Genomic DNA, 16131 nt, shown 5'->3' on the forward strand with positions numbered 1-16131 from the left:
GCAGGACTTCTATCTTAATGGTATCTGTCCAAATGTGACTTGAATTATATGCCGTTTGCAGTCCTGTTGCTGCAGTTCTGTCTGCTAATGCCCAGCTCATTGAGACCAAAGCAAAGCCATTTTAGGGTCAATATTATTCTGTTTATACTGCTCAGGGTAGAGCATTAACATTAAACTGTATTTTTAGTAGTTTATGGATGTCAGACTGTGTTACGTGATAATCCAGCTGTACACTGATCTTAATGCACTTTTTTTCCAAATACTTGATTACTTCAAGCTTGATTTCATTGTGTTGGATTCAGTTTCCTCATTGCAAAAACTGTGTTTTTCCTGACTGGTTCCAAGCGGTAATGAACAAGCAAATGTACAATTTATTTTCTTGTGGGAAGTGATTTGGCAGTGAGTACATACACAGTCCCAGTCATTTAGACAACAAACTCCATGTTCATATATTCTTATACTGTAAGTAATATTGAAATTTGAATAAAAGCTGACTTCAGTCACTTTGGGGTTAAAAAAATGTTATTTAACAGAAATTCTGTTTTCTAGCAAAACCTTCATTTGTCCTATATATAGTAGAGGAATTGCAAAATTAATTACATTATTTAATGTATGTTACTTAAAAGAATATAGATTACATTATTTAGCCAATTATGTATTTAGTGGTTGCTCCTGGTGGAAGATAGGTAGCTACAGCAGGCAAACAGGAAAGCAGAAATGAGGGGAGAGCAGAACAAATCCTCCAGCTAATGTGAGAGTAAAGAGAACGTTCATAACTCCTCATATCTCTGCATCGGTCTCACCTCTCTGAGATACAATCACGGTGGTTTGAACTGCCCTCAATTCCACTGAAACACATTTGGTAGCACACGTGCCTGTTGTTCTGACACTGCATCTTGTGCCAAATGAAAAATTATAATTGTTTTTATAATCTTACAGTGCTCAGTTTTATCATTAATATCTTCCTTTGTGGCATCTGAATAATAAACACACAGGTGAAATTAGAGTTAGGTTATGACTGAAACTTGTACTTCAGCATTGTTCTCCAGACTTTTCTTCTGTTGTCTGTAACAAAGGTGATTATTGAAAATAATGAGTTTTTCTGTAAAATTAATTTTGCAGACTGAGTTAAAACATTAACATTGTTAATGGCAACAGCATTTAAGTCTCATAAGTTTGTTTCTGTTTCTCCTTAACTCTTGAAGGAATATTAACTATCTTTGCCATAGTCTCAGGTAAGATAGTTTGTCAATATGTATGTGGAAGGGTTCATATTGGAGTAAACACTACACAAAAAGAATGCCATGTCAAAATCTTTTTTTAAGACAAAGGTAAAACTCAATTAATTTTGGCAGCTGTCTCTATCTTTAGTTTGCTGTATTTTACCTAAGTGTGGAAGCTCAATTTGTGACTGTGTTACTTCCCATTGTACCAAACATGCTGCTATATATAGAAGCATCTCAGTTACTGAATTATTTTCTTCAAATTAATTTGTTCTCTTTGTGTTCTGAGCATCACACCAGTGCAAAGAATGTTACTATATCTGAAAAGTTTTTTCTCCATTTTTAAAATACTTGGAAACTGTAGTGGCACGTAAAACTTTTGAGGCCATTGATACAACTCCATTGCACATTGTCAGATGCAGTTCTTTAGGAGCTTATCTCAGATGTCTTGGTGGTCTGTTTAATTCTTACAAGGGGGCTGCAGTATCACAGATTCCAACAGTTATCCATGTTGGCAGTCTCTGAATGAATGGACACTGAAACTCAGCCACCTTTGGTGAAAGAAGAGTGGTCTTGTCAGATCTAATTTGAGGTATGGAGAATTGCAGCTTGTTCTTGGGCTGTAGTTAAATAAAAGCTTCAGTCTCCAGTTCTGTGAATTTGGCTGGTTTCATAAATGCTGTTTCTAAGCATAATTTATCATTATAGATGGCTTAGGAAGACAGAGTCCTTGCCCTGCATCCTCACAAAGGGCAGGAGGAGTTGCTGCCTGATGATCCTTTGTTACTGGAGAGCTGTGTTAGGTGTTGACTGTGTTTCTTGCGCAGTTTTAGGTCAGACCATGTAATTGCTTTCAGACCGGGTTTAGCAACCAGTTTTCTTTTTCCCGGGACTGTTTGACTTAGGACTGTGTTCTCACCTGCTCTGGCATGAAACTACTGTTGGTTCACACCAAATGTAGAAGAGGCACTGTTTCTATCCTGCTTTATGTAAATGTTACGCATCTTCTCTCAGCAATTTTAGATGTGTCTAGTTCATCAAAAACTTTATTGGGAAACTCAAATGTGACTGTTAAAGTTGTCAACTCTTTCACCTTTCAAGTAGGAGATGGTTAAGAAAAAAAATCCCTTTGAATCATCCTGGTACTTGGATGTAACACTACCAAATCTTGCCTGTAACTCAGGCAGTCTTGCCATAGGTCTGATTCTGGGAGACCAATGTGGAAAAAGTGAAAAGGTGAAAAACTTTTAGGGTACTTTTGTAACTGTTGCTCAAAACCTCATTTCCTTCATTTTGAACATTTGGAGTAGCGGCTGTGGTCTATCAGACATGTGGTTTATCAGACAGTGAGAACTGCTATTATTTACTAGTCTCAACCACTTACATGCCTGAAATATTTCATTGGTCAGCTAAAATGGCAAATAACTCCAAACAGCTACAGATCTGCAGTATTATTGCAGTTTTCCCTTTGGGTTTGTTGGTGAAGGGATATCTTTATCTTGCAGAGATGATGGATGTGGCTTTATTTCAGCGTTTCTACTGACAGTCTGTCTAAATTTGGCTGCTTATATAATTTGTTTTGGTTGGGGGTTTTTTGTTTTGTGGTTTGGTAGGAGTCATGTGAAAAAGCCCACAAAGCCTTTCTTACCCTAACTGAAAAGCTGGGTGAAAGAGAAGTAAACAGTGCTGTGACGCAGGTTGTCGTAAAGAGCTGTTCTCTTGGTCGTTTGCAGGAACTCGTTGGTCTTTTTGTACCCTTTTAGGTTACTCACTGTCACGTTTGAGATGCTGAAAAGCACAAAATCAGATATGGGTTCAGAGCTGATGCCTTGCAGTCTTTGCAGCAGTCACTAAGGTGGTTGTTTATTCTTCATGCCAGAAGTGTTCAGGAACGTTTAGTGTAGCAGCTCAATTGTGTCACATGCATAAACAAAATGATCGATTCAGCTAAATCTGCTTCTGTTTTCAGCTAAATGTACTTTTAAAGTAACGTGAAAAAAAGAACTGCAGTTCATATCAACAGGTGTTATGTGGGCTGCTTAAATGTTGGGAGTTCAAACCTTGGGGTTTGGATGTTTTTGTGGCAGTGTTGTACGTGGTTAACGTGTGGCTGTGTTTTTACATGAAAAATGTTGCATTTGGTAGCCTTTAACAGACAGACATTTCTACCTTACGTAAGTTATTAATGGCTTTGCTTTTATCATGCACTGTGTATTCTGCAGCTGTTCTAGTTTAGTGTGCTGAAAGCTTTTTAATAGATTTAGTGCTTTTATTCAATTTCTTACTATAAAACCTTTATTTGCAGAAGCACATCTCATAAATCAGTTATTTTTTTAAAATGTAGAATTGACCATAGTGCCTTGTTTGTAACTGAATATGCTATAAATTGAAATTAATAATTTCTTTGGTTGCCTTTGGTGTTTCCTTCTGTGTAATAAACAATTAGTGATTTGGACTTTTTGCTGTTTAGGCAGATACAATAATCAGGTATTCCTGAGGGAAGAGATTCATCCTTCCAGCTGTTCAAAAGAAGTAATAGAGTCAGGAAAAACTAACTTAGGATTCATTATTTTATCTTCTTCTTATAGACCTCCACTAGTCAGGCAGTCTTCTGCCTTCAGTCTGGTATTTGTCAGCTTTTCCGAGAAACTCTTATTCGCAAGGGATTTGTGGAAATTCAGACTCCCAAAATCATTTCAGGTATTGTATATGTGATCCAGCTGCTACAGGTGTGCTTCTTTTCCAGTTGCTCAGTGTACCTATCTGACAAAAATGTAGTAAGTTTTTATTTAAAAAACATAAAGTTTTCTTTCTATCTTAGATGCAACGTAGCAAACTTCTAGCAGGTGTTGAGTTGTTCTTTACTCTTCTCCTGACTTGGGCTGTTAAAAGAATGGCAAGAAAAATACTATATATACCTGGTTTATGTAATTGGCAATTAATTGTTTAATCCTGATCACATGCATTATTCTTCCAGTCAGTGTTCTCAGTGTTGAGCACTGCCTTTTCCATTCTCAGTATAAAAAAATACCACTCTAATTTAGATTAAAAGCAGATTCCATCATAAAGATGTAGCAAAAAACATGGTATAAAATATGATGCCATTATATGGCACAATTTGTCACTTCTTTAGCAATGAGAATGTGGCAAAATACAAGGTGGTAGACCTTTTTCTTTTTGAAAGTGTGGAATAACAGCTTCAGCCTTAAAGTCTGGAAATGTAGATTTTGCTTCTAGTTCTTTTGGTTTGCTGTATTGTTTTCAAAAGTCCAATGCCTTGATTTACTGATGGGGGTTTTTCTTCTATCTTATTGGTGCTCTTTGAGGTTTTATTGATGCCACTAAGATACATGGCATGGAAAATTAGAGCAGAACATTTGTGTTATTGTGTTATTGTTTGTACATTTATAAAGTGCACACATTTTGCTTACTGAATTTAATGCTTCTGTATTTATATTTTGGAAGGCAGCTCTTGATTGAGATAAAAAAGGAGCTTTTTTACAAAATGCATGTAAGCAACTATTCTTTCAACGTGAAAATTGTCATTGAACTAGAAGATTGGATGACTTTTTCCTATGGAGACAGTTATATAGTATGAAGTACTAAAAGGCTCCCAAGTAGTTTATTTATGTAGGACCTTTGAGGAAGTGTGCAGTTTGCCTTTGAAAGCAAGCAAGCTTTCAATCATCAAAGGTTGGATGAGACCATATTTTGTAAAATCAGCTAAGTTAAGTCAATGCAATCCTTATTAAACTTACAATTTAAACATCATAACTGTTTTAAGATTAGAGGGTTTAAAAGTTACCTGTGTTAGGCCACTGCACCTGTCATGTCACACGCTGGGAACTGGCAAGGTAAAGTGGTGCAGTTTTGGTAGGTGCTTTGCAGTAAGGAATACAAATGCATGTGATCCTTGTTCCTGTAGCTGTCTGTGAAAATTGCCTCAAACTGAGAAGAAGCTTTATAGCTTTGGCTCATGCCCTCTTGTAAGGCTGGTATTGGCTGTGAGAGATATTTATGCCTTCAGTTAGAGAGGATGGTCCTGGCGAAACAGGATATGCACTTTGATCTTAAGCTCTGCAGTGAACCCCTGGCAGCCTGAGCAGCTGGCAGAGACTGGTTTCCACAAAAATACGGGGGTGCTGGTAGATGTGTTGATACAGACATGTATTCTCTGCTGTTCTCACTCTAAGGTGAAGGTCAGCTGGAACAGTAACGTTTTAAACTACCCCAACTAAATTTGCAGATTTGCAAGGTGTGGCAGTCCTGAGCTGCAAAATTTACGTTGGCATGAGTAGATGGATGCAAATATATCCTTTTCCTCTTATATGCTTTGAAGAAAAATCTCTTTCTGATCTTTAAATGTAAGACCAATAATCTATCATTCTACCTCTGTTTTATTTTTTACACGTTTATTTTAATAATTGTTTAATTTTATTTCAATAATTCCTTATTAAAGCACTTGCTTTCCAGCTGCCAGTGAAGGAGGAGCCAATGTGTTTACTGTATCTTACTTCAAAACCAGTGCCTACCTGGCTCAGTCCCCACAGCTGTACAAGCAGATGTGTATATGTGCTGACTTTGAAAAGGTTTTCTGCGTTGGGCCAGGTAAGAAAAGCTTTGCTTTATGCGATGTGTGAAGTGTGCCCTGGTGGCTTTTAGCAGCTGTGGTACAAGTAAGATAACACACACACACACTAAAGCTCTGAATGGTTTCACTTGGTGTAGTTTTACTTGCCAAACACGAATTTCAGCTGAGCCAACTGATGACAGTAAAGTTGACAGAGAAGTTGCTGTACATGTACCAAACAACATTACTTAGAACAAGCTTACTTTTAACTGGGCTGTTAGTTAATAATAAAAAAAATGAATGATTTCTAGTCCCATGCTCTTTCTCAGAAGCTGATAGGACATAGCCTCTTTAGGTGGCAATACAACAGGTTTTCTTCGAAAACCTCAAATGGTTTGAAGATACATAGCCTCTAAATGCTGGAAAACAAGTAAATAACAGTGTATAAAACAAAAAAAAAATTCCAAGTAATTCAGAAGATCTTAAATTTCTTGGTAATCACTAACAGATGAGTCATGGTTTATGGGAAGACGTGTTTATATTAGACTCATGTACCCATCCCAGAAGACACACATGTGTAGAAGTCCATTTCCTGTGAAAAAGGCGGTTTTCAAATCTGAAAGTTCTTTTGTGCTTGCAGACTTGTCTGTTTTTTCCACTTGTGTCTGTGGGTCTAACTGGAGATCCTCTCTATGGGTTGTGTCTGTCTTGTATCCTTTGAGTACTACAGCTGCAGTAATGCTGTCACTGTTATAAATGATGCTCTGAGGCTGCTGGTTTCATTTGTGTCTTTCAGTGAGAATTTTCACGTCTAAAGTCATCATGTCTGTCTAATCCAAATGCTAATGATTGCTATTTTTGCAACTGGAATGATAATTTCAGGTCAGTTAGGATTTCCGTTGTTTACTTTTACAGTATTTAGAGCTGAGGACTCCAATACACACAGACACCTGACTGAGTTTGTTGGTCTGGATATTGAAATGGCTTTTAATTATCACTATCATGAAGTGGTAGATGAGATTGCAGATACCTTGGTGCAGATATTCAAGGGGCTTCAGGAAAGGTAATAAGAGCACTTCCTTCTTTTAACGAGCAACTTTCTTTGTTTGACATCTCTTGCACTGTGGTATGAAGTAGGCAAGCCTTTTAGCCTCAGTTTGTCAGATGATCATTGGCGATCTGATTTACAGCACAACTTCAAAACATATTTTTGCTTTGCTCTCAACTATTTCTTTGTGCCTGACTTTTAAAGTTCACTCAAGCCATAGGCCAGTAAACTACTTTTAGCATCTCCTGGAGTATGCTGGCTTGCACTAAGAAACTTGCTGTCTGCTGTTGAAAGGACTTCCTAAGAGTAGTGATGCGTCAGTAATTTAGAATGTCCTTCTTTTTGTGCCACTACTGGTGGATTTTTCTATTTCAAAAATTATTTTAATATTTACTATATAAGAAAGTTTTCCTGAATAAAAATTACTGTACCAGCCTGCATTTGTTCCATGATAACACCAAGGATTATTTTCCATTATTCACAGTCTAACTCATTAAAAAGCCAGGCTAGAAGTTTAGAAAGTGGTTTCCATTTGCTTTCAAATTAGACTCTTTTGCCAGCAGAAATGCAAATCTTTATCTGTCCAGAGGGAAATTTCTTGTATATATTTGATTATTACTCAAATCAGAAAAGAACCCAGGTAAATACTACAAATCAAAGGTATGATTTCTCAGTGCCTTTACTGTGAAAATTTGACCTAGTCGATTATTTCTTACAAAAGGAATTAAACTGAATAGTGAAATATCAGCATCCTTGAAGTAGATGCATTAACTTTGTTGAAACAATTCATTACAGAATTTCTCCAGAAGTGGCTTTAATACAGTTTTTATATTGCAAGAGGGACCTCTTGTGGCAAAATCACAAAATCATTATTAGGTGCAAGTTCTTGACTATTTTGTATTTGGCTTCTGTTCTTGTTTCTTCATCTATAGATTCCAGACTGAAATTCAGACAGTGAGCAAACAGTTCCCATGTGAGCCATTTAAGTTTTTGGAGCCAACTCTGAGGCTGGAATACCGTGAAGGTGTGGCCATGCTGCGAGAGGCTGGTGTGGAGATGGGTGATGAAGAGGATCTGAGGTACTTGGCAGTACCTTGACTGTGTCAGAGTCTTGGGAAAGTGGTAGTGAAGTGTCATTTTGTACTGTGCACCTGACAGCCCTCAACAAGGAATCACAGCTGTTAGAGGAATAAACAGCACTTCTGTCCAGATCTCTTGACAAGTAAATGAGTGGATGTGAAAATAGTCCTTTCTTTTAATGTAGGCTATGGGTACAAACTCTGAAATCTGAAAGAAAATAACCGACAACATAAAGTGACAGCAACTTGAACCTTCTAAGGAAAAGAAGTGTTTGTTTGTCCAGCAATTGCAGTCCTTCACATGAATTGTCACATGTCTTTGAATAGGATTAAACAAAAAAATTCTGCTGCCTTAAGGTCTTTCTTTTAGGTAACACCTTTCCATTTCTTCCTTCCACCTCTCAGGAAAATGATGAAACAATCTTGATAAATTCCCATTAATTTACTGAGAGATGGTTTAATTAGCAGTTTATATATAAACTTTACTAAAGACATTTAATGAATTAAAACATTTCTGTTCTACCCCATAATATATCCAGCACCATTAGGGTAGTGTGTGATTTTAAATTAAATGATCTGTGCGTCAAATAAAGTTTCAATCATAAGAGTTTGATGGAGGAAAATTGTTTGCTCAACAACTGTTCATGGTGTTTCTCACTTACTGTGTCATACACAAGATGTATGGCAATAGGAAATAGAGTACACAGTTCTTCAGTAATCACAGTATGGTGACTAGGAAGAAGTTATATTAAGAGCAAGAATATTTTTAGGTACCAGTTAATTTAAGGGATTTCTAGGACCTTAGGTACCGGTTAATTTAAGGGATTTCTAGGACCAATACAAAATATTTAGAAACAAATAAATATACTTTATTTCTGCAATTTCTGTGTGCACAACCCAGAAAAGTCAGAAACAAGTACTAGATTTTTAAGGGTCAGGGTGCAGCAGCTCTGTAGCTTGTAATCTTTTGGGCTTTATGAAGTATATAAGCAGTACAGATTTAAATTACTTCATTTTAATGTTGATAATCTTTTTCAGCACACCTAATGAAAAACTCCTGGGACGCCTGGTAAAGGAAAAGGTAACAATTATTTTAGAATAAATAAATTTGTCACTGAATCTGAAACCTAATGTTGTAGAGTTATGGGATTGATGTAAATACCTACATGTAGACAGTATCTCAGAACACGCAGAAGTTGTGAAGAGTTGGTGATTACCGTTTTTTAATTGTCTGACTGCATTCCTATTTTGGTGCTCTGTATTTCATCTACTGTCAGTTTTGTCTTTGTCATTAATAAGCTGTTTCAAACCATTTTCAATCTTTTATATTTATTTCTATCATATGTTATACTGAGGACACCAAACAGGGTAGTGTGTTCCAAAGCCAGTTCTTAGGAGAATTAAAAAAAATAAAAAGGCAAACCAAATTCTAACAAAATCTATGAGAAGATGAGACCTTTGGGAGGAAAACGAAAGTACCTGTTAGAGCAACACATTTTACTGCTCAACATTTGTAAGTTTACACTAGAAGTAGTATTGAAAAACTGAGAAAGAATGCACCACTTTTATTGATAACTTAGACAATATTGTGGGAAGTTATTGGGGAATTTTTAAAAATTTTATTTCAAAGATTCACTGGTTCTGTCTTTCTCTTGTAATTTGTTCTTTGTGTAGTTTTCTCTTGTACTAATTGTTCTAAATTACCTTCTTTCAGTACGACACAGACTTCTATATTCTTGACAAATATCCTCTTGCTGTGAGGCCTTTTTATACAATGCCAGATCCAGCCAACCCTGTAAGTAAAATGCCTTCTTGTTGTCAATGGGGTTTTTTTCCTTTTCTTTTCCTTTTTTTTTTTTTATTATTCCATGTAGGGATAACTTGACAATGCAGATAAAGTATATTTATATGACCATAGAATTATTGAATGGTTTAGGTTGGAAGGGACCTTAAAGATCATCTAGTTCCAGCCCCCCTATGATCTGCTGTTACAATTAAAATTCTGATAACAAGATCAGGTCAGGGTTACAAGATTTGTCAGATGTTTTCAGTTACTCTTTACTGGTGAAAACATACCAGAAAGAAATGAGCAAAAGCTGCGAGAGCTTTATGAAGAGATCTCCATGGTCAAACACTGCTGCCATCACTGAAAAGTGGCAAAAACATTCTTCCAGGGCAGCAGACACTTTAAGCAGACACTTTAGCAGAAAATAGTCATTTTTAGAGCTTTGGATATCGTAAGTGAAGTTATTGAGAGGTGAATATTTGCAACGTATGCAGTAACTGTAGGTAGGAATTAAACTCCTTTTTGTGTTTCCAGAAAACCTCTAACTCGTATGATATGTTCATGAGAGGGGAGGAGATCTTGTCTGGAGCTCAGAGAATTCACGACCCCCAGCTGCTGACAGAAAGAGCAAAGCATCATGGCATTGGTAACAAGACAGTTTAAAAGAACATAAGTCATGGTTGGATTTGTGTCCTTTAGAGGAAGAATTTGGGGCAGAATTTGTTATATGAGTGGTAAAATCACAGTACTGTCTCATTCTTAATCCATCTAATTCTGTTTAACCATATAGAGTGGGGTATTAAGAAGCTAGTGAGTCTTCCAGCAACACCTTGCTGAATAGTTATTAACAATATTATATAACAGAACTGTTACAGTCATAATTTCTAGATAGCCCTGGACAATTTATATGTTCAGTGAGTAAAACCTCACTGTTAGTTTGTAAATTTTTTGTTGTGTTTGTAGTCCTGCAGTCACTTGTCTGTTTGGCTTGGGATTTATTAAGCAGGTGAGAAACCAATATTTTTCCTTTCTAGATTTGGAGAAAATAAAGGCTTATATTGACTCCTTTCGGTTTGGTGCACCTCCTCACGCAGGTGGTGGAATAGGTAAGTGTCTGGTTTCTATTTAGCCTAACTTATACTGCTCAGTCTCAAGGAGAGCTCAGTATAAAATTCAGAATAGTGACCTTGTTAGGTAAATTAGTGGGGCTGTTTATCCTGGAGAATTTAAGGAGAGAAGCTCAAATGTAAGGATCATCATAAAATAAATAGGCAAAATATTAATGGCACAGTCTGGCAAGTTTAAAAAGGAGGTGATCACAAGCAAGGGTGCCACCTCACTAGCCAGGCACATCACTTTCAAATCTGACCAATGAGGAAAATTTAAGGAAGTAAGAAAAGTGTATTATGTATGGATTTATCAAAGTCACCATCATACCAGCAGCCACTGGTCTCTGTGTATTTGACAAAGCTGTTTTGTAGGGAGGAGAAATAAGTGATTGCTTCTTCTCTTTGGGAGCATGCAACATTTGCAGGTAATCCAATATAATTTAGGCCAGTTAGAAGTGACACCAAGGAAGCTGAAGCTACATCTTTTCATCAGAGTAGATGGTCCTCGTGGCAAGGTACCAGCCAAACAGGAGATACCACAAGAATTAACCCTGGGTTCAAGCTGTTCCTGGTGGAAACCTTAACGTAGGAGGTGTATGGAAGAACAAGTGTGCATCTGGTTCCACGCCATCATGGCTGGGGTGCTTATAGCCCCATGGATTAGGAAGTTCCATAATGGGAACAGCTCACGCTGTGCTCACACTGCTGTGTGAGGCTGGCTTCAGCTGGGAAGCACCTGCAGCTCCTTAAGGGTTTTGAACAAAGACTGACTGTGTTGCTGGGCTGTTTTCCTCTGTTGTAGGGCTGGAGAGAGTAACCATGCTGTACCTGGGGCTACACAACGTCCGTCAGACCTCCATGTTCCCGAGGGATCCCAAACGCCTGACGCCCTGACAGAAGCTGCTCTGAGAGTTGGGAATGCTCTGCCAGGCAAATAGGATCTGGCTGCAGGCATAGCCCCTGCTGCTGATGAACGTGTATTGATTGATTTGAGCATTATGATATGCAATTAAAAACAAAATTCTCCTTTATTAAGTGCCACAGTAATTTTTTTTATCCTTAGTTGTTTATTTAAAGTAAACTATTTTAATGGATCAAGACTCTTTGTATTGGCAACTGCACATTTTTAATGAAAATGGAATACTTTGAATTAGCATTTTAGTGTCACATTAAATCGTATCATTTTTCTAAACATTTTAATAAATTATGCAATAACCATTTTGCATTTTTAACTTACATCAGCAAGATTGAATATTCTGAAGTACTGGCTCCAAGATAAAGTGACTGGATGCTTGCAATTTAAAAATCTGGAGAGACCAGGCAGTTGATCATTTACGTGAGTGTCAGGTAGGGAAGCAGGTGAGAACATTCTTAACAAGAAGTCTTCATAAGAAGTTGTTAAAACAGGTTGAAATAAAGCTCACAAAGTAAATTAGATACAAATCTGTCTGGTTTTTTGCTTTGTTTCCTCACAAGATAATAATGAATCAATAAGGCTTTTTTGGTTTGTTTTTTTTTACAGATGTAATAACTGTCTAAAGTTTAAATTTATTTTCTTTCTATCTCCTCCCCCCTTTTTTTTTTTTTTTTGAAAGCTGTATAAAATCCATAGGCATGGTCTTTATTTTATGTTACTATTTGAGAATGGTTGCAAGTTTGCACATGCTCATGGAATACATAAGGGAAATACAATATTCTCAGAAAATAAATGGATAGTGAGTTTGAGAGCAGGTCATGTGTTTTCCTGCCTGACCCACCCTCTGGGCTAACAAACAAAACAAGGATTTCATGCACCAAGGAAACAAAACCCAAATTATGTAAGCCACCCTATTTCAGAGGTTTTTTTAATCTATAAATGCTGTGAACAGCCCATATTTGTGCACGTAGAGAAACTGAATGTTTCTGTAAGGCAGAGTACTTCTGAAATTCTTTGTAGACATACTTTTTCTTAGATTATTCACTTACTTGAACTCCTCAATTTGCAGCAGTGCACAAAGCTACTTCTCATCGTCCTCTTCCTCTCAACCCAGAGGATGTTCCTTATATTTGCAGAGGCACCAGTGTATCTGAAACTTCCTGTTGTGGACTGCATCTGAGAGTTGGTTTTCAAATTTAAAACATTTTGTAAGTGTTGCTGCCAAAGACCAAAGGATTAAATTCCTGACTTGGGTACTGCAATAGTTACTCTAATACTCATACATATTTGTAATTCCTGACTTAATTTTTGTTTAACATTTTACATGATCAAGCTTTCAGTAGGAGGTACGGTTTTGGATGATTCTGTGTTATTGTTGCTACCTTGATTTTTAAATGTCAGAGAAGTCACATATTGGTTCTGCTACAGAAAGGTCAGTGAGGCTGTGTATAAATTGTATAGAGTTTCACAAAAGGGCAAATCATCTTTGCAGCTGCCATTGAACAAGACTTAATTTTAATGTCTTATGACAAGAGTTCTCCATTAGAAAACAATCATACTAAAGGTCAGGTAAAGTACTGGAAATGTAGAAGTTAAACTTTGTTTAGAAGTCACACAATTCAAGGAATAACACTTTGGAGCTTTGTTTATGAGTCTGTTGTAATTAATTTACTGTGGAATCCTCCCCAAATTATTAACTTGAAAATCTTACATTGTACCCAGTTGTACTTTGCAAAGCTAAGTGGATTATAAACACAGCTCATTGTCACAGACTTAGTACTGATGGATCCAAGTTTCAAAACTGTTGTTTATTTAGCTAAGCCAACTGGAATGAATTTTATTTAGTTACTTTTGTTCATACAGAACTGGTAATACATTCCACTTTGGATGTGCATTCTTCTAACCAGGAGCAAAATTACTGACTTAAATTTCCTGTCCACAAAAAAATATCCTGGGTGCTGTTTCTTGCTCTTGATTTGGCAGCAAGTTTTGTGCATACATGCCTTAACAACTGTGCTTACACCAATTCTGTTAGGAGCTATTTAAACTTAGGCTGTAGCTTGATTTATTCACAGTAACTGCACAAGAACAAGAATTCGGATGGAGGCCCCGATTCTTTTGTATGCTGAATCCTTTCATGCAGCCTTTCTTAGCTAACAGAAAATAATTATGATCATAAACCAAAATGCAAAATGCATTTGTCCTGAATGTCATCTTAACAGGATACTTTAGCGGGAGCTGCACAGTGTTAGAACGTAGTTTGAAACCCTGCAAATAATAATTCCAGACCTTTATGGTGTTTTGATAGGTAGCAACTCTGGTGTAATAGTTCTGGAAAAGTAAAACCTGTACTGTTCTTTATTTCCAGTAACTTGCAGGAAGTTTAGCAGCTTACAACGAGTCCATTGCTGCTGCCTCTCCACCAGGTAAAATGGTTTTGGTTTTGTTTTCTTTCATAATATACAGATGGTAAATACAGTAGTGCAATTTTCTAAACTGGTTTTAAGGAACGTTAAAGCATATTGGTTAGGAATGGCCAGGGAGTCTGCTCAAAACAAAGCTTCAGTTTGCTTCTGAAGTTTAACTGCACCATTTTCCTGTGAAAACCCATCTGTGTTTGCTGAGCTGTCTGAATCTGCCCAGTGGGAAAGAGGACTCGGGCTGTTCCTTTGGCAGCCAAGTGCATGCCTGGCTCCCCATGGCTGCCCACACCTGCTGGGTAACCCTGGGCAGCACCACACAGATGTTTGCTCCCTGCCCAGTGGGCCAGGGGAGAAGGAAAGGAAAAGCAGGAAAGCTTTGTGCTCTCACCCAGTGCCTGTCAATTCCAGGCATATTGGACACCACTCCATGCAAAATAAAGGGATGGAGGAGAATGCCTTGACAATATCTGTTGTGGAACACCATATGGCTGCCTTGGACTGGTTCATACTGGGGTTCCAGAAACTTCGCTAAATAGATTTTATTTACTGTTTCTTCTTTGGGTAATAGTAGATATTTTTTTTTTTTGAGAGAGAGAAATTACCTAGGATGGATTATTTCTTTTAAAACAAGCCTCACAACCAACTTGTGCACATTTTTGCTAGTGTGGTCTCAGAAAATATGCAATTTCCTCACCAGAAGCGTTTTAAAAATTACCAAGTTAGTTCTACAAGTCTCTTATTTTCTTTACCATTTTGCAGTTAAGTCTCTGTTCACGGTATGGCAAGCACACCATAACATGAACTAACACTTCTTCAGGAGGCTGCTGGTACTGGTACTTCTGAAAGGGTTTCAAAACTGAAAAAGAGCCCTTAGCTGCTTTAATTACAGCAAAATTCCCAGTTTAGGCAGAGATGAATGACTTTTCAGGTGGCAGAGCAATTCTAAGCAATTTTTCATAGATGTTGAAGTGGTTCCTGCTGGCAGGGGCTGTGTGCCAGCAGCTGCCATTCGGGAATGGCTGTCAGCCATGGCACCGCTTGGCAAATGTTGTCTTCAACCATCCTACAGCGGTGCCAGTGAGGAGCCAAGTGTCCAGACTGTGGCCTAATCCTCACCTAGCTTAATTTACACCCTTACCACCTGGGCCAGTTCTTCAGAAGCCAGAGATGCTGCATGGCGTGGGTCTCCTCAGCGAGCAGCTGCTTAAGTGCCTCGTGCACACAGTGTGGGGATTGCGTCCCTCGGGAATTCCTCAGCAGTGCCCTGGCCACACCAGAGTAGTTTTAACTCCAGCTACCATAGCTGATTTCTTCCTGGGGAAAGCAGTGCCTTGTGGAATCTTCACTGCAGCTACTGTGCTGAAGATGCCCACAGCTGACACCTCCACGCCTATTGTGTTGGTGTCGCCAATATAAGAAGGGCATGTAAGTGTTGGAGCAAGTCTAGAGGAGGGCCATGAAGTTAATGAAAGGAGTAGTGCACCTCACCTGCAAAGACAGGCTGAGAAAGTTGAGGCTGTTCAGCCTGGAGAAGAAAAGGTTGTGTGAGCAACCTATGCAACTCATAGCAACCTTTCAGTATCTGAAGGGGCTACAGAGAAGGTGGAGATGGACTCCTTGTCAAGAGCTGTAGTGACAGGACAAGGGGAATGGAGACAAGCTGAAAAAGGGGAGATTTAAATGAGATATGAGGAAGATATTCTTTATTGTGAGTGTGGTGAGACACTGGAACAGGTTGCTCAGGGAGATTTTGGATTTCCCATCCCTGACAGGGTTCAAGACCAGGTTGGGTGTAAGTCCCTGAGCAACATGGTCTAGTGGGGGGTGTCCCTCACATGGCAGGTGGGTTGAGACTAGATGATCTTTAGGGTCCCTTACAACCCCTTAGCATTCTATGCCTCTGTTTCTCAATGGGAGACGTGGTGCTGCTCTGGCACAGCTCTAAGCCCTCAGCAGCACTGAGCAGCTCGCTGAGCA

At 38.1% G+C, this 16131-nt stretch overlaps 2 protein-coding genes across 2 annotated transcripts in view; both read left to right on the forward strand.

Annotated features, from left to right (window-relative positions):
* Window positions 1–12258, forward strand: part of DARS (aspartyl-tRNA synthetase) — a 36684-nt gene extending 24426 nt beyond the window's left edge. The window contains exons 7-15 of the mRNA XM_008638212.2: window positions 3812–3923; window positions 5697–5831; window positions 6709–6856; window positions 7774–7920; window positions 8959–9001; window positions 9635–9715; window positions 10241–10352; window positions 10741–10812; window positions 11618–12258. Coding sequence (XP_008636434.1) covers window positions 3812–3923; window positions 5697–5831; window positions 6709–6856; window positions 7774–7920; window positions 8959–9001; window positions 9635–9715; window positions 10241–10352; window positions 10741–10812; window positions 11618–11709 — 942 coding nt within the window. The 3' untranslated portion in view covers window positions 11710–12258. The remainder of the gene's footprint in view (window positions 1–3811; window positions 3924–5696; window positions 5832–6708; window positions 6857–7773; window positions 7921–8958; window positions 9002–9634; window positions 9716–10240; window positions 10353–10740; window positions 10813–11617) is intronic.
* Window positions 12259–13055: 797 nt separating this feature from the next.
* The window catches only part of MCM6 (minichromosome maintenance complex component 6), a 16537-nt gene continuing 13461 nt past the window's right edge, over window positions 13056–16131 (forward strand). The window contains 2 exon segments of the mRNA XM_017740111.1: window positions 13056–13077; window positions 14100–14157. Coding sequence (XP_017595600.1) covers window positions 13056–13077; window positions 14100–14157 — 80 coding nt within the window.

Source organism: Corvus brachyrhynchos, unplaced genomic scaffold (genome assembly GCF_000691975.1).
Source record: "Corvus brachyrhynchos isolate BGI_N302 unplaced genomic scaffold, ASM69197v1 scaffold126, whole genome shotgun sequence".
Lineage (NCBI taxonomy): Eukaryota > Metazoa > Chordata > Aves > Passeriformes > Corvidae > Corvus > Corvus brachyrhynchos.